This window comes from Cheilinus undulatus, linkage group 4 (genome assembly GCF_018320785.1).
Source record: "Cheilinus undulatus linkage group 4, ASM1832078v1, whole genome shotgun sequence".
Lineage (NCBI taxonomy): Eukaryota > Metazoa > Chordata > Actinopteri > Labriformes > Labridae > Cheilinus > Cheilinus undulatus.
The window spans coordinates 48905437-48932509 of NC_054868.1; the positions used below are offsets into that span (position 1 = coordinate 48905437).

At 38.5% G+C, this 27073-nt stretch overlaps 1 protein-coding gene across 2 annotated transcripts; it reads left to right on the plus strand.

Moving 5' to 3' along the window:
• The first annotated feature begins 1183 nt into the window (after positions 1-1183).
• cbx6a (chromobox homolog 6a) lies at positions 1184-17650 on the plus strand. 2 transcript variants are annotated; one of them, XM_041785150.1, is made up of 5 exons: positions 1184-1361; positions 5253-5296; positions 5464-5529; positions 6123-6189; positions 10393-17650. In XM_041785150.1, the coding sequence occupies exons 1-5, from the start codon at positions 1293-1295 to the stop codon at positions 11644-11646; spliced, it is 1500 nt and encodes a 499-aa protein (XP_041641084.1). In that variant the 5' UTR covers positions 1184-1292; the 3' UTR covers positions 11647-17650. The 2 variants fall into 2 exon arrangements, with proteins under 2 accessions (XP_041641084.1, XP_041641085.1); XM_041785151.1 differs by having other exon boundaries at positions 10396-17650.
• Positions 17651-27073: the final 9423 nt, after the last annotated feature.

Genomic DNA, 27073 nt, shown 5'->3' on the forward strand with positions numbered 1-27073 from the left:
TCAAGTGTTTTTGCCTTTTAACTTTACATGTGTTTATACATTTTTACAAATAATCCTGCACATTAGTTTTGTTGATAATTTACTATAAATTTCAGACTTTTTACATGAGGCCATTGTACTATGTTTTTGCTGTTACTGCTGCATTATTTTCAGATTTTTTTAATGTCTAAAAATATTTGATTGTAAGTAAGATATGTACGTATTTATGTGTGTTGAATAAATTGTGTGGCATAAAACATGGAAAATGTGCCTCTGAAATGTCTTGCTAAATATGAGGCCTATATGTACTCTAGAAAAGGAACAGAAAAGGAAATGTTTAGTTTAGCTCATTATAAATTACATTATTGTCTTCCTTGCTTTTCTAAAGGTTTTCTTTAACTCACACATCCATTAGTAAATTAAAGGGATGATTAACATGTGTTTTGCCAAACACACTTTAGCACATGTTCTGGCTCCCAAGAGGGCACTTTAACGTGTGTTTTGCCAATCAGGAGGGCACTTTAGCACATGTTTTGCCCCCCGCACACCACTGGATTCAACACTGAGTCCATGTTTATTGCTGGTGTTAAAACTATTAGATTCTAACATTGTTTCAAGATTATAAAGCTTGACAGATTAACACTGATTCAATATTGACTCAATGTAAGCTTTTTATCTGGGACTTTTTCTGTCCCATTTTAATAGAGGGCATGTTTTGGCTAAATTCAGCCTAAAAGGCAACATCATGGTTAAAAACATTAACAGGTAAGAAACAGAGCAACAAAATGAGTTGAAACACTATAAAAGGTATTAAAGTTTTACTTAAATATAGTAAGGATGGGAAAAGACTAACCTAATATATTTGAAACCATAAAAACAAATCATTTAAAAATGTGCAATAAGAAAGTAAATATAGGCCTTCTTAAGGCCAATGTGATGATGGTAATAGCATTTTTTTATAGTTAAATCCACATAAAAACATTTAAAAGAGGTGGACATGACAAAATCGGCTAAACTCAAACTCTGTATGTTGTTTTAAGAGGAGCCATCATGGCGCCGACCGTTATCAAAGAGGACAGCTCAAAGTAGCGCGCGGTTCTTTGCATCCCTTGCGAGTGTCTTCCTCGTTGCCAAGACAACCGAAGGGGGCTGACCCCGGCCACGTGACAGCTAACTACTCCGCCGCTGTGCTGCTGTTGTAGCGGTGTCTGTCTTTCTCACAGTTTGGCTGTGGTCGGCCTGAGCATACAGCACAGAGCCTGACGTCTGGAGGGAGGAAAACACAGACAGGTATCTTATTCCGGGCACTAAAGATGGAGCTGTCGGCGGTGGGAGATCGCGTTTTCGCCGCGGAAGCCATACTAAAACGCCGCGTTCGTAAGGTGAGCTGCAAACCGTCCCGCGTGTTTTTTTGACTTCCCGCAGATGTTGGCCGCGGTCATCACGGCGCAGCACGGCACGGATCCAGCACATACGCTCGGGTCTGCCTACTTGCACATATGCAGCCGTATAGAGGCCTTGTTGGCTGGCGGATGCCTTTACTTTAAAGCCAGAGCTAGCTAGAAGCTAACCAGCGAGGCTATCAGTCATGGATTGTATGTTGAGGCTTTAGCGGGGCAATAAAACCAGCAACACAAAGAAGGGGCTAGCTGCAGAACAAGGCAGCCCAGCCGATGGGAAGAGGGCCGTGCTATGAAATGGAGGGGCCCGTTTTTTTCTGCCAATGGTAGCTAAAGCTATACAACCACAGGCTGCATTATACTGCCTGTGGAGGAGTAAGCAGCAGCCACATAAAAGGCTGCTGCAGACTACTGGCTATGCTGATTCTCATAACACAACTCTTTGCACACATCCTCTTAAGATACTGAAAGTCCTTCAGCCACAGCTAATAATGGTCTTTGGTGTTTTATAATGTACCACTATAGTTGGAAAGACTTCAGATAAATCATAGGTTAGCATTTCATAATTGTCTGGTATTCACCTATAATACTAGAATAGTTTCATAGTTAAACTCATGCCTATTTGGAGGTGTAATCACTGCACTGCACTCTATAAAAATGTTGGGATTTTGTTCTCAGAGATTTTTAAATGTCCCATCTTTTTTGAAAATTATAACATCATGTTCTCTCTATGGCAATGACTTAGATGAATGCACAGTTTCTAATATTAGACTTGAGACCTTGCTGGGTAAGTCATAAAGCCAGGATTTAAAATGTTGATATGATAAGAAATGAAAACAGTAAAAGCATACAATAGCATCATCTGCTTTCATGTAACAGCAGCAAATTAGATGACCAAGACACACAATATTGCGTAATTTGTAATTTGGCATGACCAAAAATTGCACAAAGTCTGTTCTGAGCACTGTCTAAATTGTTTCCTTTCTTTTTCTATTTTTACTTTGCAACAGGAAGTTACAATTCAAGTATTTATTTAGCAGCAAATGAAGTTTCAAGCCATCACACTCTTCCTCAGCCCTGCCATGAGAGGAGCATGTTTGTTCCAAATGCCACTTGCTGCTGAATAAATACTCAATGGAAGATTCCTTTATGTGTGGGCATTTTTGCTTTTTTATGCATCTTCATTTTGGTTCCATCACCCACTCAAGGATGTGGGTTTTTATTATCTGAAATTTAAAATAAATATTGATGCTACAGGAACTAAGGATGCACAATGTTGGATATTTGCCAAAATGCCAGTATCTACAGATTGATTTAACTGATACTGACAACAACATTGATATTTAAATGCAGTTCAGACGTAAAACTTAAGTCCTTAAAACCCACAGTTTAAAGTTTGAAGATGAAAAAATGTCAGTCCTTTTAACACATCTGAAGTGTAAAGAACAGTGATGAATAAAGAACTAGAAAAGCACTCAGAAAGCTCAGACCTCCACCATTAGCCCTATCTCCCAATAGTAAAGAATCTTTTAAGAAATTCCTGGATCAAGACGGTGATCTGAATCATTCCCAAAATCTAATCAGTTCTTCCTTATGCCATTTCTGACATTTCCTAAAAATTTCTTCAATATCCGTCCATAATTTTTTGAGTTATGTTGCTAACAAACTAACAAAAATATCAAACTAACTAGAAAACCCTGCCGATCACATAACCTCCTTGGCAGAGGTAAAAATACTTCAACTGAAGTAGGTTGGTTGGTCCATCAAAACTCGACTAACTTATTTGTTCTTGCAGGCAATATCTACAGCTTATATAGGCAGATTTTATAGCCAAACTAGAAAAGCACTCGGAGAGTGCAGACCTTCGCCGTTAGCTCTATCTCCCAATAGTGAAAAATCCTTCAAAAAATCCCTGGATCTGTCCCCATGTGCCCCCCACAACGGTATTTGCCGATTACTCCGTCCCTGGTGGGGTAGAAACATTTTGAGGCTTTGTGATGGGTGGACTGTCATGGTGGAAGCATTGCCTGCTGGTGCCAACAGATGCACTGACAGTCTCACCCGTGGTCTTACTGGGTGACTGGAAGTCATGGCAGAGGGTGAATATTCCTCTATTCCTCCCAGCATTATGAGTATTCTCACTACAATTCGCTGTCTTTCTCTCTGTTATGCTCCGACTCATGTCCTCGACCGGGTGTGCGTCTTTCAAACTCTATAAACTCCAAAACTTTGAATAGAAACGCACTCAAAATGCTGCTGGGATTGAAGTTACTCATGTCCGCCATCTCCTGGTGTAAAGTGGTAACAGCGCAGACCGCCACCATTAGCCGTGTCTCCCAATAGTACAGAATCCTTTAAAAAAATTCCTGAATCCAGATGGTGAGCCAGATCAGTCCCAAAATCTAATCAGTTCTTCCTTATGCCATTTCTGACATTTCCTGAAAATTTCATCAAAATCTGTCCATAACTTCTTGAGTTATGTTGCTAACAAATCAACAAACTAACTAACACCCCGATTGCATAACCTCCTTGGCAGAGGTAAACATAGGTTATTAATGTTGGCTGTTTTTTTTTTATTTGTTGGTACAGATGAGTAACTTTTTCAGCTTATATCTGCTGATACAAATACCATGCAAATAATATCGTGCATCCCTATTTGGTACCAAAACTTGGTAAAATTTTTAGTTTTTAAATGTCAAAAATTGCTAGAAAACACCTGCACACTGTCTGAATTACACACAACATTGGCAATTCTCCATACAAAAACAATGCCAATATTTGTGTGCAGTTTGGACAGTGTGCAGGAGTTTTCTTGCTGTTTTTGATCCACTGACTGGTGGCAGAAATATGATCATTTCTGCTGATTATTCAATCAATATATAAGCTGTAAATATTGGCTGTATGTACAAATAAGTTTGTTAAGTTCAAGGCTGGACCAAGAGACTTGCTTCATCTTAAGTCTGAAGTACATATCCATTTCCTGAGAGGGTTGTGGTCAGGGGTGGAGTCAGACAGATCAGTAACATTTAAAGCCACAGACACAGATACAGCTCGTTCTGAGAAGGGCTGAATCAGAGGGCAAAAATCCAATATTGGAGTGTTTGTTTAGCAACCAACTTCACAGGCATGTTTCTGGGACCAATATAAACCTGTCTTAAAAAGGTAAAACATGTCCCCTTTAAATATAGATCAGACCTAAAACTTCAGTACTGAAAACACATTTTAAAGTTTAAACAACAATGTTTGTCCTGCCTAAAACTCCACTTACCTATTTGTACTTGTGGCCAGTATTTGCCGCTAATATATATTGATTGTAAATACAAATTTTCCACATCTGCCACCTCAGATAAATACATTTTTAAATCTATTATCATGCTGGTAATTTGCATCCCTGTCAGTATCAATATCAGCTAAAATGAATTTGCATTTATCCAATATCAGCTGATGGCAAAATCCAATGTCCTGCATCCCTAGAAATACATGTAATTTCAAAAAGATTACATGCTTTTTTAAAACAAGCTGTCATAAACTTTGACAGCTCCATTAGAATAGTGTAGTAGAGTTTAATTTATAGAGCCAGGCTGAGCTCATATCAAGATTAGGATGGATAAGCCACTCTAATCAGATGAGAAGAACTGTTACTGGAACTGTATTTTACACATGATCAAATTCAAGCATGAGGCTCCCCAGACTATACAACTAGATTTGGAGGAAACAGGATAAAATCAATGAAATAAAGTTATAACTTGCATAAAGAGTACAAAATGTGCAGAACAAAAGACAAAAGAATGATTCGTACCACAGGCCATGCTGCAGGTTCATTTGATAGAAGATATTGCTGTTTTCATGATCCACCTTGTGTTTTTCTTGCAGGGAAGACTTGAATACTTGGTAAAGTGGAAAGGATGGGCCATGAAGTAAGTCCCCTCTTGACTTTAACACGCCTTTTTTTGAAGAACTGTGTGATATTTTGCTGCTTAAATAGTCCAATCATTGAATGAAGCATATGCAGTTATCTACTATGGTGCTCAGTTTTTGGGGTGAAATGTTTTCTTGTTCCTTCTGTGTCTCTGTCTTTGATCAGGCACAGCACTTGGGAGCCAGAGGAGAATATTCTGGATGATAGGCTGATACTGGGCTTTGAGCAAAAGTAAGTAAAGTCAGAGCATAAAAAAAGCCTCTACATTGCACACAGTGGGTTGTTACCTGTGAGGATTTTGTTGTCTTCTCATTACTTTAATATTGAGAGCTTACTTGTTCTTTTTGTTTCAGTCCCTTAGGTCTTAATCTTATACATTTATTTTGTGTTAGCACACATGCTAGCATACTTCCTATGAATGCTTGTGTCCCCTTTTAACCTCTAAGCATCTTTACATTCCTTCTCTCCTCTTCCTGATTGTAAAAACGGCCATCTGAGCCGAAGTCTTTAATGTCTGCTGCCAGACCACTTGAAAGCCTTTTTCTGTTCACAGAGAATGTTTACAGTAAATTAAAACGGACAGGAAGCTAAAATGGACACCATAAAACAGATAAAACTTTAAAGACATCAAACTGAAATGGATGTGTGCAGATCTAACTGTTAATGCTTCAAATGCTCTCTGAGACTGACTGCTCTACTTTCACAACTTTCATCACTGTTGTCTTTCCTGATGCGTTGTGTTTGTTCTCACAGTGTTGTTCTTTTTTTAGACTGTCTTAATTTTGGCCACTCCTATTGTTTTAACTGTCTTTTGCTTTTTGTAGGGAACGAGAAAGGGAACTGCATGGGCCGAAGAAGCGGGGCCCAAAACCCAAAAACTTTGTCTTGAAGGTACAGATTGTAATTCTTGACTTTATATCTAGCAGAAAGATGAGTCTGTGAGTCTTTATCTGGGTTTTATGGACAGTGGTGTACATTAGCTGTGATTACAGAGTCTGTCATGTCATGAAAATAAAGGCATGTATTTAAAGATGAGATAAGATAAGCCGTTATTGATCTTACACAGAGAAATTTTCAGCCTTAACAGCAGCCATGAAACAACAAACCAAAGCAAGACACATGCATGGATTGTCAGAAAGCTCACTCAAGGAAACTGTTTATAAAAACAGTTGCACAAAAAGGTTGGCTGATACTCTTAAGTGGGAGTCATGTATTTATTTTTTATTTTTTTGTAATTTTATGATTCATTATTGCTAATGACTGTTGGGAACAAAGACAAAGGTATACTTCTTCCTTCCTCTTACCTTAAAGGAAAATTAAGACCTTAAATTTTAGCAAGTTAGCCATATGGTAAGATAATATCTAAGATGACCTGTGACAGGTTATGTTTTATAGCTCTATAGTCCTACTATGACTGAACAACATGACTGGTTTTATAGAGGAAATACTGTAAAACTGTGAAGTCCATCAGTATTTATCATAGATTAAATTAAGTAGCTTTTATAAATTAACCTGATTTCTATATGGCTTAATACTGACGTTATTTCTGTGAACATTTCATGAAGTCAACATAGCTTAAACAGTTAATATGACCCAGTTTAGAAGTTGAGAGCTGTAATGCGACAATTAGTGACATAAAGAAGCTATCTAGTGCTAAAACAAACGAAATTCACTAAGTAATCCTGGGAAGTTGATCTCATTTTAAAACAAGCAAGAACCTGAAGTTTTAAACACAGATTCAGCACCCACAGTGTGATCTTTTCACTGATTACTTAAAGTAAGAAGAAGTAAATGAATCACTACCATACAGAGAATCAACTAATTTAAAGCTTGGTATTAACTAAATTTAATCATTAATTCAGAGACAACAAGGGCAGAGAGATTTGTAGTCGAGCTGATTAACCTGGTCTATCACCCACATCTAACCAAAGTGTTAAAAGTAATCACTTTCAAACTAGTTCTGTTTTAGAGGTCAATGTTTACCTGTAAAACTAATAGAAACGAGATTGGTGTTAAAGTTCAGTGAGTGATGCTGTAAAATGACTTAAAGTCAAGAGTCCATTGTATTGATTTAATTTTTAATTAAATACAAAAGTATATTTTGACACCATAGTGCAGATATAAATGGAGAAGTGTTAACAAGGGTACTTGCCGTTGTTAATAGCTGCTGTAACTCTGACATGTAAGGACACATTGGGCTGGAATTCCCCATTTTATTTAGTTATCTAATAAAATGCCAGAGCTGCTAAGTCTGTGCACCACAGGTCATTTTGGCAGCAGTTTTACATTTAGCCCTAGCCCTAAGATTACAGTTCTCATTAGTTTGAGTCAGACATTTAGTCATTTTTAACCTTAAAAGCTTTGGTCTTTTGTCAGCTACTTAAACTATGAAGGTCACATGTTTTACCCCTTTAAGACAAGTTTATATTGGCCTCAGGGGTCTCCAAAACATGCCTGTGAAGTTTTTTGCTGAAAGAACACTCTAGTATTGGATTTTTGCATGTCTACAAACCCCTCTGTTTCAGCCCTGCTCAGAATGAGCTGTGTCTGCGTCTGTGGCTTTAAATGGTAATGAGCTGTCTGACTCCTCCTCTCAGGAAATTGATGTGGCTTAATGGATGTGGCTCTCCTGGGGTCTGTTCGAATAGTTCATTTTGCTTAGGAAGGTTCCTAACTGACCCTAACGACCCGAAAGTATTTTATTGTCGGCCATTACAAAGGCCGTTCGAATTCTCTAGCTGAAAAGGAAAGGAGCTTCATTATTTCCTTTATTATCTCCTTTAGCCTAGGAAACACTGGACCATCCTTTACCAAAGGAGAGATGACAAGATGACCCACAATTCTTTGCATAAATTTCATTTAAAGTGATGCACCTGTTGACCGCTTATCAGAACAAGTGAATGACTTGACAGTAACTTTACTAACCCTGATTTAAACAGTAAAATTCATTGCCAAACTTATAATAAAACAGATAAGCAGAAGGGCGTAGGGATGAACAGAGGAATATTACAGACATGAAAACTATATCATTCAACTTATGATAACAATTTCATTTCTTCTTATTTCCATTTTATTCAAATAGTAAACCGATCTGTCAGTATTTTACTGTATTTGTTTTGCTATTTTGAAATATTAAAGTAAATGTGATAAATGTTTGTAAATCACAACCAATTAAAATGATAAAGTCAGCATGTTGCCATATTGTGAATATTATATCTATCATTATAATTGCGCAGGGAAGACGTGGTTTATAGAGCTTTCACATAACGAGCTGAAAGAAAGACAGAACCAGAATAAACTCTTTAATGAAATTAACAGAGACGAGAAAATTAAAGAAAAAATGGATAGGTAGAGAATAAAACAAAACTATTTAATATCATTGTGAAATAAAGGACTTGAAAAATCATCTATTCATCTAGTCTTATTGACTTCGCATTTCTGTTGTTCTAGATGTTCACAGTCACAGTTCCTCATCTTGAAGAGACTTCAGAATGTAAAAATCTTAATTAGCTCATATTTATCTCTTGACGTTTTAGCGTTTCATTCGCAGCACATAACAACACAGAGAATGCACCGTCTGGTGGATGTGAATTTTGTAGTCCATCAACGTTAAATTGTAGTTTTTACACAAAAAAACATACGTCACGTCCGTAACATCTGCCTCGGGAAAGTGTGGTTGGATTCCCTAATCACCACTATTCTCCTTTCCTGTCCTCTTACTCCCACCTTTCCTTGACCCTGTGACATTTTTTGTCAGGGTTAAGGGAAAGTGAATAGGAAAGGACTTAGGAGGTAATTTTTTAGACTTTTCGAACGGACCCCAGGTCAGCTGAGAGGAGGATCAGGAGAGGAGGGCAGAACTTTCTTCCTAACAGGGAGGGCCAACCGAACATGGGCGCGGTGCTAACTCCCCGCATGAGGTCATGAGGGGAAAATCTGAGAATGGCTTGTTTCAGCACACATTTTCTGAAAGCTGGAAAAAGAGAGGGAGGCAGGGAATGGATGTATCTGATTCTTGAGGGGATTGTGGACAGGCCAGGGGCACATTTTTTTTGTTAGAAAAGCCTGAAAAAGTGTATTTTGCATAAAATGTGACCTTTAAAAAATCCTGTTTTAGTCAATAAAATGTCCTTATATTGTTGTCGTAACTTTTAACAGAACATTTATTCTTTGAACAGATTCAGTAAGGCAAATTGTGAAATGAATAGAAATGTAAAATACTCACTCTCTGTGACTCTGTTGACTTTGTCACATCTCCTCTGCCTCTACACTTCCCCTACTGGCCATGTGTACACTGCATCTTGCATGCTGTGCAGGGCTGAACAATTTTGGAAAGCAATCTAATAGCACTTTTTTCTCCAATATTGCAATTGCAATTTGATATGCAATTATTCCTTAACTTTCATTTATTCCTATAAAAAGGGCTGAACAATTCTTTAAAAGTGTCTAATTCTGATGATTTAGACTCATATTGCAAATTGGGTATGAATTATTGCATCAGAAAAAGTACAAAAATGAAGAAGGTAGGGTTTTTCTTTAGACTATTCTTATAAAATGGTACTTCAGTGATTGCATGATATGTCGTGCATAACATCTCTGCTGCAAAAAAAAGTTCAAAACTGTTATTTTGACATAATTTCAGGTCAAAGAAATATTACAACTTTTGCAATGTGTAAATTGCAGCAGGCCATATTGCTATTTAATTTAATTTTTGATTAATTGCCCAGCCCTAATGATGTGTATGCATTGCGCTCATTTTTGGAGGCGCATACAGCTGACATGAATGTGTGGTTGACAGCAAATATATCTTCTGCCTAACATGTAACACATCTGTAATATGGTTGTTTCTTTTCAAAGTTTTAAAAAGTGTCACTGTCCTTTAAGATATATAACAGCTATTTTGGCAAATTAACTTCCTAACAACTGTAGCTCACTCTGCACAGGTAGTTGAAGACCAGTTACAGAAGCAGTGGTGTAATGACCATGTATTATATATGTAGCTCTGAAGACTGATGTTCAGCCTACATGTTCAAAATCTCAGAGTAAACTGGGTTAAAGAAGGTTAATTCTTTACTGATTCTCTGCCCTCTCCAGCAGGCCCGTGCTCAGAACAGAGGGAACAGCGGCCGAGCTTCTAACGCCCGCCAGACCACATCACGCTCCTCTGCGTCCACTTCCAGCAGAGCAACACCTTCCCCCTCTTTGTCCGCCCCTCCTCATCATTTAGCATCCTCCTCCTCTTCTTCCTCCACTGTAGCACCCTCTCCTAAACTCAATTCCCTCGCTGCCACCCACAAGCTGAAGAAAGACATTCACCGCTGCCATCGGATGTCCAGGCGTCCTCTTCCCCGCTCAGACCCCATGGCGCCTCCCTTCTCCAACCCTGGTGGCTTCCCCTCCCGCCCCCACGTCTCCCCATTCTCTGAAACCGTCCGTATCCTCAACCGTAGAGTCAAACCCCGGGAAGTCAAGAGGGGTCGCATCATCCTCAACTTGAAGGTCATTGACAAGCCGGGTAGGGGCGGCACAGCTGCAGGTAGCAGGAATATCGCAGCAGGACGCCAAAACATCCCTTCACGTAATCGTATCATTGGGAAGAAGGGTGAGGCACCCTACAGACCTTTCCAGCCTCCAATGAAGATGCTCGGCTTCCCGATGTACGGGAAGCCTTTTGGGCTGCAGTGTGGCGGTCCTCTGCCCTTTCCCTCTCACCCAGGGTCATGCTCCAGCATGGGGGCTAGGGACACCCACTCTTCATCCTCCCGGTACCAGCCACCTCCTTCTCCCTCCAGCTCCAGCGGCTCTGAAGGAAAATCTCCCACCAATGCAGCAGCTGCTAAATCAAACACACCTACAGGAGCCTCTCCTTCAACTGAAGCTCCAAAGTCTGGTACACCTCACACAGAGACCCAGAGCACCAAGCCACCTGCTACTGCCCAATGCTTAGATGGAGGCGCAGCAGCATCCGGGTCACCTTTCCTCCCCTCCTCACCTTCATCATCCTTGGAGGATGAAGAAAATCGTTCAGAAGGAGGCAGAAGGAAACCTCACCAACAAAAGGCTAAGCTGCCCACTGCCTCTTCCTCTGCCACCCCTGGAGACCAGAGTTCTGCCCCAACTGAACCCAAAAGGGTGCCCGCAGAAGGAGACCCAGATTGGCATCCTGAAATGGGCCCCAGCTGCAAGGATGTAGTGGTCACTGACGTCACCACCAACCTCGTTACCGTCACCATAAAAGAGTTCCCTTCCCCTGCCTCCTGCCCCGCCTCGCCCTCAGCCAACCCTGAGGAAGCGTCCTCCCCTCCCCCCAGTACAGCCTCTAACGACCCCTCTCCCCCAAAGCCATAGGAGATCAGATGTTATGAAGTTGTTTGCCATTGATGATGAAAAATTATCATGCCAGTGTTGCCACCTTAGCCCCCTCATACCTTGTCCTCAAAGGTATGTCCATATTTGTCAATTAAAATGAAATGTGACTTAATACCGCCCTGCCATTGAATTATAGAAAAGAGCATATTTTTTTTAAAGAATTGTAAAAATTTGAATAGGGGGCAGCTAATTCCCCTTTATGTCTCTTAAATTTGCCATATTTTGTCCACTTGCACAGCACTGACTCTTCAGATGGATCAAGTGTTTGTTTCTTTCACTTGTTTCTAACATGCTGAGTTTAGCTTATTTGGTGCAATAAAAGTTTTCCAGAAAGTGAAAAAGAAACCCATCTTGAGTGCTGGGTGAGCTTTTGTGAAGCTCACTTGATGAATGTGAAAGAAACAAATACTCTTCAGATTCAGACCCTGCTGCGAAGGCTATTAATGAAAGCCTTCAGGTGTTTTGCCAATTTCCTGCCCTCTTGTGTCATTGGAGGTCCAGCTTGTTAATGATAAATGAGGAGATGTGTTTTTGCACTTAACACAGTTGGACTCATATATTGCATCAATACAGCAAGGTAAATGCAATGCACTTGACTGCATCGAAAAAACGACCTATGTTATGTAGTTCATCAATTTTTCAAGGCCTTCTCCTCTTGCTCTCTTGAACGCACATGCATATACATACATTATGAGTAAGTATTTATATGCACGCACAACCTTAAAAGCTGCAAAAGATACATAATACTTTTTAAGTTATTGTTGTCCCTGCCGTCTTTCCCTGCTTGCCTTGTTTTCTCACAAATCCACCACCGTCTTTGGCTCTGTGATGTCCTCTAAGACTCTAAACTGGCTTTCAGTCAGTTGTGAAATTCTTCCGTCATGCCAGAGAACTTCTCAGCATTTCAAGGTCTAGAAGGTCCATTAGCTGAACATAGTTCAGGCTGAAACAAATTGCCAAATGCAGCTAAAAATAGCAGTTTGTTGAACCCTTGAGCTACTTGGCAGGTGTTTGAAGGTTGTGGAGCATGTATCTGTGCCACTCTGGGTTATAAACTCAATTGTGGCTGAGTAGTTTGTTTGCCTCCCATCTGGTAGGTAGTTTAAACTACTTTAGTTTACAAGCTGTTTGATCCTTATTGTTTGAGTCCTAAAGCTATAGGAAGATAGAAGTTTTTGTATCCTCCAGCTTTAATTAACCTCTTGAGACCCGAGCTTTAGTTTGGAATGAAATTTGTTTTCTTTTACTTATTTGGGAACTGATATGTATAAAGCCTAAGCCTTGTCGTCGAAAAGAAAGTATTTTTCCCCAGAAAATTCTGTTGATTTTATTGGTGATGATAATGGACCACAGAGACTTGTAAAGGCCAGATATCAACTAAATATCCCCTAAAAGTTCTACAGGACTTGGAAAATTTTGGAATTTGGAAAACCCCAAATTTCATTGAAAATTATGGCAATTTTCCATAAAATAAATTCCTCTAACATCTATATCCTCTTAAATACTAAATTCCCATGAAAACTCAGGAAATTATCAAAGGAAATTCCATCCCCAAATTTCCAATCAGATTCCCAAAATATACAAATATTTGAAATTTTGAAAAATAACCTATAATGTGATATGATATTCTCAAAGTGTTAAAGAGAAACTTTAAAAAGACCAAAGATTTAAATATATTTTTTCACCATAAATTCCCAGAAAATCTTGAACATTTTTGAAGCAAATTCCCCAAACTTTCAAAGCTAATTCCACTTGAAATTTCTAATCAAATTCCCAAAAATGTATAAATAAATTCCCCCAAATTTCTTTGAAAATTATGGAAATTTTTTATAAAAGAAATTCCTCCAACATCTATATCCTTTTAAATTCCCATCAAAGTATCAAAGGAAATTCCAACCCCAAATTTCCAATCAAATTTCCCCAAATATATAAATACATTTTCCAAATTACATTAAAAGAACCTTAAAATTTCAAATTAAACCCCCTTTCAAAACTCTCTAAAATTTACAAAAATATACCCATGAATTTTTGTGAAAATTCCTAAAAATGTTAAAGCAAATTTTCCTGACATTTCATGCAAATTGCTCACACCTCTATGGAAATTTTGAAGAATTATCTCAAAAGATCTAAAAGCAGAATTTACTGCTTTGTTGCAGCAAAGACGATGCAGGGTCTCAGGAGGTTAAAGCAGCTCTAGCAGCACAAGCCAGTCCAAGAGTGTTCTTCAAATTTTTGGTCCAAGGGTGTCCTGGACTGCGTGGTAGGCATGGCAGTGGATCATTGAGCCAGTTGTCTTCCGGTAGATCTTAACCAGATGTACAGTTGGCATTTTGTTATCTTCCAAAATGAGGGTGCTTTCACACTGAGGGACAGGGATCTGAGTACACTTGAGCCCTGCTTAGGTACTAGGCCCCAGTCTGCTTAGAGAGGTGGTCTGAGGCATGATTAGTTTGCACTCTGGCTTTGTACACAAGAGATGTGAATGCATGCATGCCCAGATTCGGGAGAGTTGCAGCAGCTATATGACGTCGTAACAACAAAATTTCTAATATTTTGTTAACACTTTAAATGTACCGTGGAAATTATGAGAGTCTAGTCAACAAATGGTCTGTTATGCCTTACCTTGCAGATGACAAGTTGTAGTCTGTGGTGTTGCCACGGCAACTCCTAACCTCTCCTGTCTCTTAAAGAGCTGTCATATCCATGTAGCATGGGCCCATTTCATCCTCTGAGCTGCAAGATGTGGGAGTAGGAAGAGGGTTGATGTTGGTGCCTCAAATAAAGAACATCCTTAGCAGCAGGATGAACCCCATTGCTGCAGGAAACACAAACATTCCTCGCTCATTTGATGCAGGTGGTTTCTTCTTTCTTCTTGGTGGATTTGCAAAACAGTTACGACCATACAGACACCAACTGTAAACACGACAGAGCAACAATCATGCCTGATGTGAAAGCACCCTGAGGAGATAAGGAATAAATGCTTGTTGGGAAAAGGAAGGCTCTTTGCAGATGATGTGGTTCTGTTGCTTTGTGTAGCAGTGAACTCCAACGAGCCTGTTGTCCTTTTGTAGATGAATTTGTGAATCAGCCAACTTCAGTGGAAGGCCATAGTTCTCTGCTGGCAAATGGTTGGGAGTGAGTGACTGCCTCAAGCTTAAGGTCAGGTATCTTGGGGTCTTGTTCAGGACTGAGGGTCTAATAGATTGCAAGACAAACAGGTTGGCATAGCCTCGGCAGTAATGGAATTGTATTTGACCATTGTACTGACAAAGGAGGTGAACCTTAAGGCAAAGCTTTCAGTTTACCCGTCAGTGTATAGATGTTCCTGTCCTTAGCTATAGTTGAGGGCTTTGTATGATAGTACGACTCATGCTATCATGGGTACAAGCAACAAAATGATTTACCTCCTCCGCCATGGAGATAGCATTTCACAAGCATCACATTTTGGGTATGTTCTATCGAGAGGAGACCTTCAAGGCCTAAAGTTGCTTAAGGAATACTGAACCTCACTTGACATGGAAACCCCTAAGAAACTGGGAACTGTTACTGCGAGGAAGACTTCTGGGGTAACTTGCATAGACTGCTACCAGACCAAGCATAAGCAGAAGAAAATGGACTAGAAAGAAATGTTCTAATATTTGCAACTGGAGGTGTGATTTCTGGACAATGTGGACACCACTACAGCTTTTCTCTGGACTTTCCATTTGAACAGTTAGGACTGTTTTCTGTCTCTTTCCATCTACAGTCAGTACCAGAAGGAAAGGTATGAATGAATTATTTTGTAGCAGTTGGTGAATGGCGGCAGTCATTGATCTGTCTCTGCCTATCATTACCAAGCTATTTACCTGACTTAGTTCATTAAATTCTCCAGTTATTTTGTCATGCCATCAGACCTACCTAAGAGTTTTGAAGACCGCTAGTCAAGCTGCTTCTAGCTTTCTTACCATTGCATTTCATAATATCATGCAGATATGCCTTTTTAAAGGTCAGCGAATGTCTGTAGCAATGCTGGTTGCAGCGTCAAACTGTTCAAATTCCTAAATCTTTGCTGCAGATTCCCAACTAGCAAACAAGCAAAATGGGGTGTCTTTGAGCTTTTAACTAAGTGGTTGCATTCAGTCATGAAGAGTAGCAAAAACATCCCTGAACTAGACAACTCCATTTTGCCTGTGTTTCGTCTGCTAACGTAGCTGTTGGCAGGGCAGTATGTCCTGGCTGTAGACCCTGACCTTCAGCCGGGTCGTTTCTAGATTTGTAGTTTGAAGTTCCTCTCGATGAGATGAAGTGGACTCTACCAGGAAGTCAAACCAAGGTTGTCTCTTGAAAGATCAGCCTGTATATGAAATGCAGGATCTGTCGACTAGGGATTTGCTGCTTTTACGTTTTACCTTGGTGAAAACACAGTCTGGTACTCCCTGACAGAACAGTGAAGTACGTAGGCACATTTTTCTTTCTTTTATACAAGTACACCCTGTTTTCTGTCGTGTTTCAGTCTGAAAGTGCGTCAAGTAGTCCAAGGATGAGATGGAACTCAGAAATGATCTTGGCCAAGCTCATTCGGCGTAGGATGTGTCCTGCCTCTTGCCTCAGAGTTAGAAATGCTATCATTTTTCAGTCCTCAAGTGCATCTGAAGAACTTTTAAAAGAAACGTAGCCCTTTACACACAAGCTCTAAACCGTTTCCGGTGCTGCCTGATCGTTCTAGACCTTTCCAGACATTGGTTCTTTCTCTGTGTTACAGCATTAAAAAATAAAACAAAAAAAAAAAAAAAAAACTTACGCATGTGTTGCCTTATAGCTGCTCCCTTCAACCCCGGCTGCACTCCAGGCGACTTTTACCTCGTCTTCTTCAGTTCTAAGATAAATTTAAACTTCCTCACCTGCCGTGACTGCAAACGATAAAGTGAAGATTACAGATGGGCGATGACGTCTCATTTTCCAAAGTTGCGAAGGCAGCTTCGAGTCGTTCATTTAGACGAGGAAGATGTCGCCTCCTCTCCTGTCGTGTACTGGATGGTTCCTCTAATCGTTGTCAATACTGTTTCAATACTCTCATAGATTACATATGGAAGGATCTATTCCAAAGTGACACATCCGTTATACGAAGAAAGACTCCAGTCACCTGTAAGTGATGGCCAAATTTAAATCCTCTACTAAAATAAGGCTGGTTTTAAACTTCTATCAAGATTTGACAAAGTGAAACATGACTCTTAATCCTAAAGGACGACGTTCTTCTCCAAATGGATATATCGTGATTTGGAATAGATGTTTTCATCAACTGTATCTTTAATATCTTTAAGTGGTGGATAGAAGTGACTCTTGCAGTTGGTAGATGTGTAAGGTATTAGGCTGTTAGGCGATGTGTCCAACAGTTGATAGCAATGTTTTTCTTTTGTTCTCATATGGGGTAGCACAACTCAACTTAGTGGCCTATCTTTCAACCAAATAGGGCTCTTGATTTTATTATTTGACTTTCTGAAGCCTTTTTTCTCCTTTTGGATTGTTTTATGATATGTGATGTAATTTTAAGTGCGAGATTTATGAAGCACTGATTGGATAAAGGAAGGATCCTCATTTAAATGTATGGTAAAATATGCGAAATGAATTTGAAATTGTGCTTTTTATGGCGTTTGTTCATTTGTACTGTACTTTAATACTTTTTTTGAAATATGCATAATGATGTTAATATGACGCTGTTATTTGAACGCCATTTTTTTAAAAGTCCATTTTGGGTTTGATCAGAAGGCAAACTGGTTTTAATGTGTAGAGACTGCAGTTAGGTCTGCTTTACTGCTAATATGAATTATGTACATTGTATTGGATGGTAATGACGGGGAGATGGAGGATAATAATGACATTGTAATGTATCTGAACTTCTGAAGCATGTTTTGCAAACCCTTATTGTACAGATTATGTATTCAGTGTCATGTTACCTGTTACCGTTGTTGCTTTCTGTGTTTCTTGTACAAGGCTTTTAATTAAAAGCTCCTTAAAAGCATTTCTCATTATAGTATGTGTTTTTATTTTCATATCTTATTGTTCAATGTGAATTTATTTCTCCACTACATTTTGCTTTAAAGGCTTCATACAGAGATTCCTACACGGATCAGGTTGCCTGATAAATTGGTTAAGTATGTGATTTAAAGGCATGCCCCCCATGATCTCACCTGGTCCAGCCTTAGGACTCACAATAACCTCCTTGAAGAGAAAATGTGACACAAATTTCTGAGTGTTTACTGAAAAATTTTGCAGTTTGGACTTTGGATGAAACAAAACATAGTTTTGAAAAAGGAGACAGGACAAAATACAATGAGCAAGTCAATTTTATTTGTATAGGACCTTTCACAGAACGTCATAAGGTAAAATTCAATATGAAACACCACAGAGATGTTCAATAGCCAATCTGAAAAGATGAGCGTAAATCTCCTTTTAAAAGCCTCTGCCGAACAGCCGAATGCAACCGAAGTGGAAGAGAGTTCCAAAGAGAAGGCTTCACATATTCAAAAGCATGATCACCTTTAGTTTTAAATGAACTGGCAAAGACTCTAAACATGTTTCTTTGAGCCAAGAGTTGATCTTAGGAAAAAGGAAATAGTCACATGGTGCTAGATCAGGTGAAAAGGGAGGAAGATCAAGCACTGTGGTTTGTTTTTGGGTCACAAACAACTTTACTGAGGGCGCAGTGTGAGCTGGAGCGTTGTCTTGATGAAGTATGAAACCATTTTCCCACAGCTGTGCTCTCTTTTTAACTTTTTCTCACAGCTTATCTAGAACCTGTTAGTAATAGTGTTGATTCACTGTTGACCTTTCTGGAACCCACTCCTCCAAGCGTATCCCTTTAATGCAGGGGTGTCAAACTCAATCACAGCAGGGGCCGGATTCTGGATTCAGGACTAACCCGAGGGCCTAACAGGCTCACCTTTTTAATCATAAACTGTCAACCTTGTTTCACTGGTAATAAAATATGAAAAAAACAAAAAAAAAAACATGAGAACTGATGATAAATGATTTTGAAATTTTAAAAGTAAAAAAGATAAATTTAAAGGCTCACAATATGAGAAAGGTAAATGTATTAGTTCAAAAAGGTCAAAACATGAAATTGAAATTGAAAATAATCATTTTTTAATGGCAAATATATTAGAAAGAAAGTCAAAATCATGACTTTAAAAGGTAAAAATATGAAATAAAATTTGGAATTAAGAAATGAAATTGAAAAATAATCTTTCAAAATTTTGAGTTGTGAGTCTAAAATGTCAGACTATGGGATTATGAAGTCAGAGCTTGGAGTTGAAAATATGGGGTAAAATAAAAAATAATTGCTTAAAAAGGTCAAAATATCACTTAAAAAATTTAGAATTATAAATCTTAAAGCTCAAAATATTCTATAAGAAGTCAAAATTATGAGTTGAAATGCTTAAGTCAGAATCCTAAGTTTGAGTCCTAATTGTGAGATGCAAAATTGAAAATGTGAAATTAAAACACAAATTAATTTATTTCCCGACATTCCTGACTTCTTATCTAAATATTTTTACTCCTTACTTTTTCAGATTTTGTGATTTAACAAGGGTATCTTAAATCATCAAGGATAAGTTTACATTTTTATACTTGAGGAAATCTGCAGACCTCATACTGATTTGAGATCATCTTGTGGGCCGGATTTAACTGTTCCACGGCCCGACTTGGTCCCTGGGCCTTGAGTGTGACACCTGTGCTTTAATGTCACAGAAAATTGAAAGATTCAAGTTTCATCACATGTAATCACTCTTTGTAAAAATGTGGGTTTCCGTCAATTTGTTCCAAAACGTCTCCACCAGCATACTTTCCTGTTGATCAGGAGTCAGAAGTTTCGGGACAACTTTGGCGCACACCTTTGTCATGTTAGAATTTCGTGCAAAATTTGCTGAACTGTCTCTCTGCCAATGGAGACCATTTCTACCATCATTCTTAAACTGAGTCTTCAATCATTTCCATTGATTTTTCCAGTTTGTTGAATGTTTTCAGAAGTTTTAGCCTGGGCGCCCAGAACCTTCATGGTCCTGGACATCCTCTCTGCCTTCACCAAATCTTTTGTGCCATCCAAACACATGCGAACATGACATGCAGTGTTCTCCACAACTCAGTCATTGTACCAAAGGATTCAGCTGCTGTTATGTTCAATTTCCCCCAAAGTTTCAAATTAAAGCATTGTTCAACTTCTTGAGCTAATAGCTTGCAGCTAGCTTGGGGCTTCTTAAATATCTTTGTCTTTTTGGCATATTCATTTTCCTGGTCACACATTTTCAACCCTCTGAAAACAGCTCCACAACCAAATTTTTGGGTCCTGATCCACCAGTTGAGAACCACAGTTGTTATCACAACTGAAAGAGAGTTAGAATTTTTAGTCCTTTGGGCAGGTCTGCCCACATAATTAGCTGGGTCCATGAAAAAACCAGTCCATGAAAAGCCCCTCCCAGCTGGGATCTACCAATGATTTCAATGCACATGTGTTGGACCAGTAGCATTGGTGCTAGCATGCTGGCTAACAGTTCCCTCATTTTGGAGCTGGGAAATGTGTCAAGTGATTTATTGGCTCTGATGTTGGAATCATTTTTCATGCTACTTTTTAACCTCTTTTACCATGTTTTCCATCCATTTTTACAACTTCTTTGTCCACTTTTAACAAATTGTCACTCTTATTTACCCATTTTTGCAATTTTTGCCTGTTTAAATACATTTTTTGCCATATTTTGCTCATTTCTACCACTTTGAAAACTTCATTGGCCATTTTCATCATTTTTTGCGACTCTTTACCAACTTTAAATTAGTTATGTCACTTTTTTGCCACTATTAACCAATTTTTGACAGGTTTAACCACTTTGTTCCACTGTTTGGCCACTTAATTCCCATGTTTGCTGCTTTTTTGTCCATGTTTCCTACAATAACCTTTTTTGGGCTGCCTTCTGCCACTTTTAACACTTTATTGACACTTTAAACCAGTATTGCTACTTCCCCCATTTCTGCATTTGTTTTGCCACTATTATCCATTTTGTTTCCTTTGACCATATTTGCCACTTCTTTTTGTCACTTTTAACCATTTCAAGCCACTTTTAACCAAGTTTTAACATTTTTTTTGCCACTATTAACCCTGTTTTGCCAATTTTTTTGTCACTTTTATCCCATTTTGCTGCTTTTTATCCATTTTTGCCACTTCTTTTTGTCACTTTAGATAAAGTTTTGCCATTTTTTTTGCCACATTAACCCTTTACTGACACTTCTTTTATCACTTTTAACCTTTTCTTGCCACTTTTAACCAAATTTTGCAGTTTTTTTTGTCACTATTATCCCATTTTGCTGCTTTTTGTCCATTTTTGCCACTTCCTTTTGCCACTTTCAATCAAGTTCTGTGATTTTCTGCAACCATTAACCAATTTTCACCACTTTTTTTTTTTTTTTGCCAATTTTAAACTATTTTTGACATTTTGCCCATTTCTTCCACTGTTTGGCCACTTAATGTCCATGTTTGCTGATTTTTTGTCAGTTTTTTGACACAGTTAACCTTTTTTCCTGTTTTCTCCTAATTATTTTTACACACTTTTGCTACTTTAAACCACTTTTGCCCATTTTTGCCTCTTTTTTTGGCCAGTTTTATCCCTTTTGTTACTTTTTGTCCATTTTTGCCACTTCTTCATGTCACTTGTAATTTGCCAGTTTTGCTAGTTTGCCAATTTTTTGCCACTGTTACCCCTCTTTTGCCACTATTTATCCTTTTTTGCCACTTTTGACCCTTTCCAGCCACTTTTAATAAAGTTATGCCATTTTTGCCACCATTAATCCTTTATGCTGCCTTTTGTCCATTTCTGCCACTTCTTTTTGCCACTGTTGATCAAGTTTTGCCATTTTTTTTGCCACTATCAACCCATTTTCGCCACTTCTTTTTGCCAATTTTAAAATATTTTTAGCACCTTTCCCATTTTTCCACTGTTTAGCCACTTAATGCCTATTTTTGCTAATTTTTCATCCATTTTATCTTTTGTTTCTTTAGCAAGAGTGGTCATTATTCAGGTCAAATAAAGTAAATAAAATATCTTAATCACAGCCTAACTTAACAATGGACCATGATTTTACTGACCTCAGTGGGCCCCAATTAGGCTGGGCCCCAGAAAGCTCTCCGCTTTATCCCCCTAACCGGCAGCCTTGCCCCTATTTAAAACAAGCCCATGACTGAAATGATCTTAATCCACCTTGAAGATACATTAATTGGTTTTTGGCTGCTTCAGGCCAGAGGAACAGATTGGAAACACTTCTGACATCTTGGGAACAGATTGCACTTCCACAGCAGAAGCTGTTATGAAAGCTGCCAATGTGCTCATCAAGGTCTTACAATGTTCTGTCCGTTCAGACATCACAGAGAAATTCAGCAGCTTACCGTCCAAGTGTCTCGCCAAACAGATTTTAAAATAAATATTGAGGGAAGTGGGAATCAAACTAACCATCTTCCGGCTTTTTGATTCCAGCACTAGAGCCTCAGTGAACCCTGATACTGCTCTTTAAGAGACTTTGCAGCAAACAGTTACATAAGCAGTCACACTCCTGCACTCGCAGGTGTGCTCCAGGTAGAAGGGGGAGGGAGACCAGAGAGGGAGAGGAAGGACAGGCTGCAGACCAAGCCACACAGAACAGTTGCTAAAATAAATCTGCATCTGAGAATTGAGAGAAAGCAGGGCTTACAGCAATGCAAATTAAAGCAAAGTCTGGATCCTCCTTTAAATTTGCATGACAGCCAATGATGAACAAAGAGTGGTACAAATAAATAAGCTTTTCCAACTTTACAGGCTCAGAAATGTGGCAAGAATTAACTTCAACTAATCCAAAACTTTTTACCTATAAAGTAATGACAATTAAATTTAAAAATCATGTAAACTAAGTGACCCAGGCAATAGTTGTTGTATGCAGAGTGTCTCTCATCTCAGCTACCCAAGCTTGTAACTCCATCAGAGTAGTCATGGGTGTCTTGGTGGCCTCTCTCACTAGTTTACCTCTTGCAATTGCAGACTTTGAATATCCCACCATCTACAGTATGTATAACATCATCAAAAGATTCAAAGAATCTGAAAAAGTCTCAGTTTACAAGGCTAAAGGTTTTGATTGCAAGCTTGTGATCTTCAGGAGACTTTGCGTTAAAAACTGGCATGATTATGAACTGGAATTTGCTGCATTGGCTCAGGAACACTTCCAGAGATCAATCTGTCCACACAGTTCACTGTGCCATCCACCAATGCAATTTAGAGCTGTAGCATGCAAAGAAGACACCATATGAAAGCACAATCCAGAAACCTCACCATCTTCTCTGAGCCTATATCTGACTGGATATGCACCACAGTGTTGAATTGAAAGACAGTTAGAGAGGGTATAGTCATCAAATCAGTCATGCACACACAATGCTAGTGAAAAATGGAACAATGAATTCGGATTTTGACCCTTCTCAGAATTTTTAGTGCTCCTTAAGTCGCTCCTATTGCAATGATGGCACAGCGATATTCCTGGAAGCCAATTCCGGGGAAGTCATAGTGCAAACTTGCATTAGCTTTAATCCAAGTTACACAAAACTGAGACCAAACTGGGGAAAAAAGAAAAGAAAGTATTTGTGTGCTAGCTTGGTACATTTCACTTCAAAGAACCGTCAGCAGTTGAATTCAATTTTCTTTGCCCCCTAGTGTTCATCATTACCTACTCATAATTATGAAGTCATAGTTCTGAAATAGACGGCAAAATTCTGACAAAAGTCAGAATTATTCAATAAAAAGTCATTATTATGAGATAGTTTCTCAAAATGATGAGACTGAAGTCAAAAATAAGAGAGAACAGGTAAAAATGAATGGGTAACCTACATGATCAAATTCATGAGATTAAAGTCAAAGTCATCAAACAAAAAGTCAAAACTATGAGATAGTCATAATTATGAAATAAACGTCATAGTTATGAGGTAACGATGAAAAAAAAAATGATAAGACCAAAGTTGAAAATGAAGAGATATCAAGTCAATATGACACAAAAAGTCACCATTAGCATAAAATGCCATAATTGTGAGATAAAAAGTCCAAATGATAACATTTGAATCTTAAATTGCGAGATTGTGACTATCTCATTCCTTTTTACACCATAATGAAGTTAAACATGATTGGAATCAAAATGTGAAAATGATGAGATGACGTTTTTTCCAAATGTTAAAAGCAGAGTGACACCCAGGACTGCTCTGATGGAGTTACAAGCTTGGGCAGCTGAGATGAGAGACGCTCTGCATACAACAGTTATTGCCTTGGTCACTTAGTTTACATGACTTTTAAATATAATTGACATTACTTTACAGAAATCTGTTTTCACTTTGACATTAAAGAAGTTTTTGTTGTGTTTTTTTTTTCTCAAAAAGCAAAATTATATTGATCATGATTGATTTATAAAATAAATTAAAGTTTAAACATGAAACAGGGTGAATACTTCTATAAGCTCATCGCTTTTGCTCTCCACATGTAGTTCCTATTTCTGCCACAGAGAGGAGCTGTTGAGCTACATCAGCATTCATTGGATCATTGTAAAGCAACCTGTGTGTTTAGAGAGGGATTGTGAAGGCTGAGGTGATATTAAGGTCATCATGCCCGTGGATTCATCTCTAAACGCTTTGATGCTGCGATAAATACATACATCTAGTTCAAACAGCATTTCTCCTTCTCCATAGTCGCTCTTTTATTTAATTTTCCCTCTGTAGCTCTATAATGGAGGCTAAAAGGGAAGAGTTGACACTGAGAGGTGATGCAGAGGGCCTTTGTCAGCTCTTTTTTTTCTCCTCTGCTCCCTCTCTTTATCGCTCTGGCAGGACACCACTGAGCTTATGAGCCAGATGGAACAGAAATACTCGCAGTGGTTTGATGTGAGTGGCCCACATCTGTGTGTGTTTGTGCATGAAACATCAGCCACCTCTGGAGATTAATCCACAATCTGGGCTGCCGTTCTCTGAAGGGAAGCCCGAGTGGAGTTTGAGCCTCCGACAGTCCACGGTGGATATTTCAGCTTCATTAAACCCAGAAAATCTGATATTTATATCTGCTGTTTATTCCTTTAGAGACTCACTTGAGCACAAAAACACAAGCACGTTCACTTTTAAACTTTTTAAAAACATTATTCCAAAAGAAAAGTTGGCTCTAAATCACCCCTGACTCCCACTCCCACATTGCAGCTTGTTTTTCTACACTGGACACAAAAGTCAAATCCAACAATGGTAAAGGTCTCTCCAGCCAACTTCACCACCACCAACAGTGCTCTGGGTCATTTCCAATGCATCTTTTGTTAGTATGCAGTGTTTCAACTCCATCATGGACATCTTCCCAGTTAGTTCTGAGTTAAGGCAGAGGTCTCTGCTCCGACACTCTTTTGTACCTGTATAGGAGGGTAGCAGGTGCAGCAAATTGAACCTGAGGGCCAAAAAGGGTCCACATTTAACCATAAACTGTCAACCTCGTTTTCACCAGCAATGAATTATGGGGGAAAAAACCTTAGCACTGATGACAAATGATTTTGACATTGAAAAAAGTCAAATTGATAAGATTAAAGGCTCAAAATCTGAGATAAAAATTCAAACGTATTAGCTCAAAAGGTCCAAACATGGCATTTAAAGTCAAAATAATGTTTTAAAAAGGCAAATATATGAGACAAAGAGTTGAGATCATGATTCTTAACAGTCAAAATATGAGATAAAATTGAAATTCGTTGGTTTAAAATGTCAAAGCATGAGAAAAAGATTTAAATTTTGAGTTTTAAAGGTCAAATTAATACCTCAAATTTAAAATTATGGATCTGAAAGGTCAAATTATGAGATAAAAGTCAAAGTAAGAAGCTAAAAATGTCAAAATGTGAGAAAAAAAATCCAAATCACAAGTTCAAAAGGTCAAAATGTTGCTTAAAAATGTAAAATTTAGGATCTTAAAGGTCAACAAATAAGAAAAAAAGTCAAAATTGTGAATTGAAAAGGTCAACAAATGAAATAAAGTCAAAACCATAACTTTGTGTCATAACTGTGAGATGCAATATAAGAATATGAAATAAAAACAGAAATGTATTTTCCCACATTCCTGACTTTTAATTTAATTACTTTAACTTTTTTCTAATTTTTATGACTTAAAAGGATACAATTTTAAATCATCTAGGTCAAGTTTACATTTTTAAACTGGAGGAAATCTGCAGACCTCAAACCAGTGGGCCAGCCATAATAAAAATATGATATGATCTGGTGGGCCGGGTATAACTGTGCCAAGGGCCAGATTTGGCCCCCGCGCCTTGAGTTTGACACCCCTGTTGTAGACCAGTGTTAATTTTCGAAGCTGTTTTTATTCTTTAGTCTTAGTCTTAGTTTTAGTTTTAGATGAAATACATTTAAGTTTTAGTCACATTTTAATCATTTCCATCCTTTTTAATTTTAGTCTAGTTTTAGTTGATGAAAACTGAAAACATTTTTGTCTAGTTTTAGTTCATAAAAGTCTAGTCTTTACTTTTAGTCCAAGCATTTATTTTCTTTCCTAAATTTGGTACCAGGTCATGGTAGTGTGTTCTATGCACCCTGCCAAACCTGGGGTCCCTGCTTTCTACAGCTGAGAAGCAGAATAGGTACAGATGCATTGTTTTACAACAGATTTACCCACAGTGGAGAAATATCACAGATTTTGATTGTCCGGTGAAAACTAATTTACATTTGAATCTAGTCTGAGTCATCTTGACAAAAACTAGACTTAGTTCTTGTCAGTTTTAGTCATCACATACCTATTTTTGTTAGTCTTAGTCTAATTTTTGTAATGGAGAAAAAGGCTGTCGATTAACATTTTTAGTCATAGTTTTAGTCGACGAAACTAACACTGCTGTAGACTATGACCGGCCTCTTGGGGGCTCTTAAATCACTTGGTGAGGAGGGTGAAATGTTGAGAATGCACATCTCCTGGGCCAAAACAAAGATCCGGGCATTTGAGGATGCCTTGAATGCTGCCATCTTATGCTGCACAGTCTATCGATCCACTATCTATTTGGCTGAGATCAACTGTGGACCTGGCCTTGTGCACAGAGCGATGGCTTTGCTAGGCAAGGTGGTGCTAACGCTAACGGTACCTGAACATGCCGACAAAAGTCAGAGTCTTTCAGTCCTTGTTCCTTCTGGTCTTACTATACTTTTCAGAGGCCTGGACACTGACTGATGGACAGAGGTGCATGCTGGACTCCTTTGTGACAACTTCCCTTTTTGGCCCATTTTTGGCTATCATTGGCAAGACCATGTGCTTTACCTCCAATTTCCACATACAACAGCTGCTCTGTGATTTGCTTGCAAGTGCAATGCAGAGCAAATCACTTCCACTCTAGTCGACACTGCTCCACTTAGCTTTAGATATGC

Coding starts and splice junctions, on each gene's coding strand:
- cbx6a (XM_041785150.1), top strand. CDS start 1,293: ATGGAGCTGTCGGCGGTGGGAGATCGCGTTTTCGCCGCGGAAGCCATA. Junction 1,362..5,252: donor TAAAACGCCGCGTTCGTAAG/GTGAGCTGCAAA, acceptor TTTTTCTTGCAG/GGAAGACTTGAATACTTGGT. Junction 5,530..6,122: donor ATACTGGGCTTTGAGCAAAA/GTAAGTAAAGTC, acceptor TGCTTTTTGTAG/GGAACGAGAAAGGGAACTGC.